The sequence below is a fragment of the Naegleria gruberi genome (assembly GCF_000004985.1).
Source record: "Naegleria gruberi genomic scaffold NAEGRscaffold_240, whole genome shotgun sequence".
NCBI lineage: Eukaryota > Heterolobosea > Eutetramitea > Acrasida > Naegleriidae > Naegleria > Naegleria gruberi.
The window spans coordinates 2,321-4,452 of NW_003163110.1; the positions used below are offsets into that span (position 1 = coordinate 2,321).

General features: G+C 33.0%; 2 protein-coding genes across 2 annotated transcripts in view; one reads left to right on the forward strand and one right to left on the reverse strand.

Moving 5' to 3' along the window:
• The window catches only part of NAEGRDRAFT_82354 (uncharacterized protein), a gene marked incomplete at its 5' end in the record, with an annotated part of 2,206 nt that extends 1,372 nt beyond the window's left edge, over positions 1-834 (reverse strand). Inside the window, 2 exons of the mRNA XM_002668402.1 lie at positions 122-229; positions 294-834. Coding sequence (XP_002668448.1) covers positions 122-229; positions 294-834 — 649 coding nt within the window. The remainder of the gene's footprint in view (positions 1-121; positions 230-293) is intronic.
• A 485-nt stretch (positions 835-1,319) lies between these two features.
• Positions 1,320-2,132, forward strand: part of NAEGRDRAFT_76641 (uncharacterized protein) — a gene marked incomplete at both ends in the record, with an annotated part of 4,072 nt that continues 3,259 nt past the window's right edge. Inside the window, one exon of the mRNA XM_002668401.1 lies at positions 1,320-2,124. Coding sequence (XP_002668447.1) covers positions 1,320-2,124 — 805 coding nt within the window. The remainder of the gene's footprint in view (positions 2,125-2,132) is intronic.

Sequence of the window (2,132 nt, forward strand, 5' to 3'; positions counted from 1 at the left end):
GCTACCAATAGGTTTAAATATTGGAATTTTGAGCATGTTGTTGATTAGGAGAGCGCCAATATGAGCCGAAGGTCCAACTTTGAGATTCGAATAAAAATTATTTGACATTTTGCAAACTTACCTTTACCAAAAAACATTCCAGTTCCCAAAACCGCTGGAAGTGTAATAATTTTTACAAGAAATGTTTTGAAACTGAGAGGATCTTCTAAAGGAGTACCATTTAAAATAGCTAAATAATTATTCGAAAGATGTCACACATTCGAATAAAACTAATTTCAGTTGAAAACACTTACCTTTAATAGCTGGAATACCAGATCCCTCCGAAGCAGGCGCAATGAAAATCGTCATCATTAAACTCACATACATAAACACCAAATTAAACAAAATCCACAAAACTAAACGTAATCCGAAATAACTATTCGAATCGAATGCATTTATCAAAGTCAACCTTCCCTGAAACATGTATTTGACAATCAAATCATGCGTATAAATAATCACTCCACCAACAAATCCACAAACTGTTAGAAATGTCCAAGTATATTTCTTTCGTCTAATTCCTTTTAGACCTTTCTTCCAATTTTGAGTTTCTACATAATTTACATTCGAAGCATTCTTTAAATTTGTTAGAATTACTTTCGTTTCCATGTCGTCAAGAGTTGTTACGGTAGAGGATGCAGTCAATCCTGTTTTTTTGCTAGTTTCGTTTGGAGTGATTGTGCTATCCGAAACAACATTAGGTTTCGTCGACTGTTTGTTAGAGTCATCCTTTGTGTCGTCGTTATTGTTGTCGTTGTTGTGAATGGTCACGGTGGGTGAGACAACATCTGTGATCATTGCGTTTGTTGTTGTATTTTTTTTGCTTGAGAGAATCGTCCAATCTTTCGTATAAAACCATTTGGGGATTTTTTCAAAAGTGGTACCGTGAATTGATTTGTTTAGTACAGTGGAACTATATTTGAGTACATTGCATCTTAAATTGAATTTATATGTAAATTGTTGAAAATTTTGAGAAATCATTTTCTTTCATTCTTGTAATTCTTGTAAATTCAAAAAATTTATTTAAAAAATGACCACAGCAAAAGAAAATAAAAATTATCATTAATTAATGGTGGAAAGGAGATGTCAAACGCCACTTGACATGAAGTGAGACAAAGAAATGAAACTAAACTCCATACGATTCTTTCATATTTGTTGCCCAAAATTGCTTAGTGAAGAACTAATATCATACCAATCCAGTGATTGTCAATTTTCCTTGCCTTTTGCAATCAAACTCATCAAGAAACGCCACCTGTCATTACAATAAAACAATTAATAAAAAAATGAGAAAATCTGTCATGTTCTTTGGCTCCAAACTTAATAGAAACGAAGCCGATGAACAATACCTTCCCTACACCAACCATCGACACTCCAAAATGTTCGGTACCATTACTTCTTCGACTGTCAACAATCAAAATAATTCTTTAAATTTCACATTACCAAGAATTATAAATATTGACATGAAGGATCCTCTGAAATGTTTTGAATTTATTAATAATTGTGAAAAGGGTGCATTTAATGTCCATGCCATTGAATTTTCACACGTTCAATATTTATTACAACAATTAGTTTGCAGTAATTCGATTTATAGTGAACTGCCAATATTTCACATCAAAAAGCAAGATAGAGTTTCACTTGATTTATCAGTGAGTGTATCACCATCGACTCCAATTTCGACATCTCGAAGAGAAACAGTCAGTGGAAGTGGTGGATATTTAACTCCAAATTCACCAAATTTTGATGATAATTCAAGTTCGAGTAGTTTGGGGTCAACTTTTACTAATCCTTCAATTCCAAATAAGGATTTACCAAGTATTAGCACTGGTTTGAATGAGAGGAAGGTTTCTGGATTTGGAAAGTTGAAGAAAATATTTCAGAAAGTTTCGCCTTCAACTCCTTCTTCTCCAAAAAAGAAAAGGGCAAAAGTTTTGAAGAATTTATTCGATTCCATGCCTAATTTGACTAAATTGACCATGACAGAGAGTTTTGCAAATGAGATGGAGGCAGATTCATTTGAAGGTTATTCATTTGGTCATTTATGTGAATATTTAACAAGTAGTGCAGTAACTTCCTTGACAGGTTTGACAAGTTTAGAA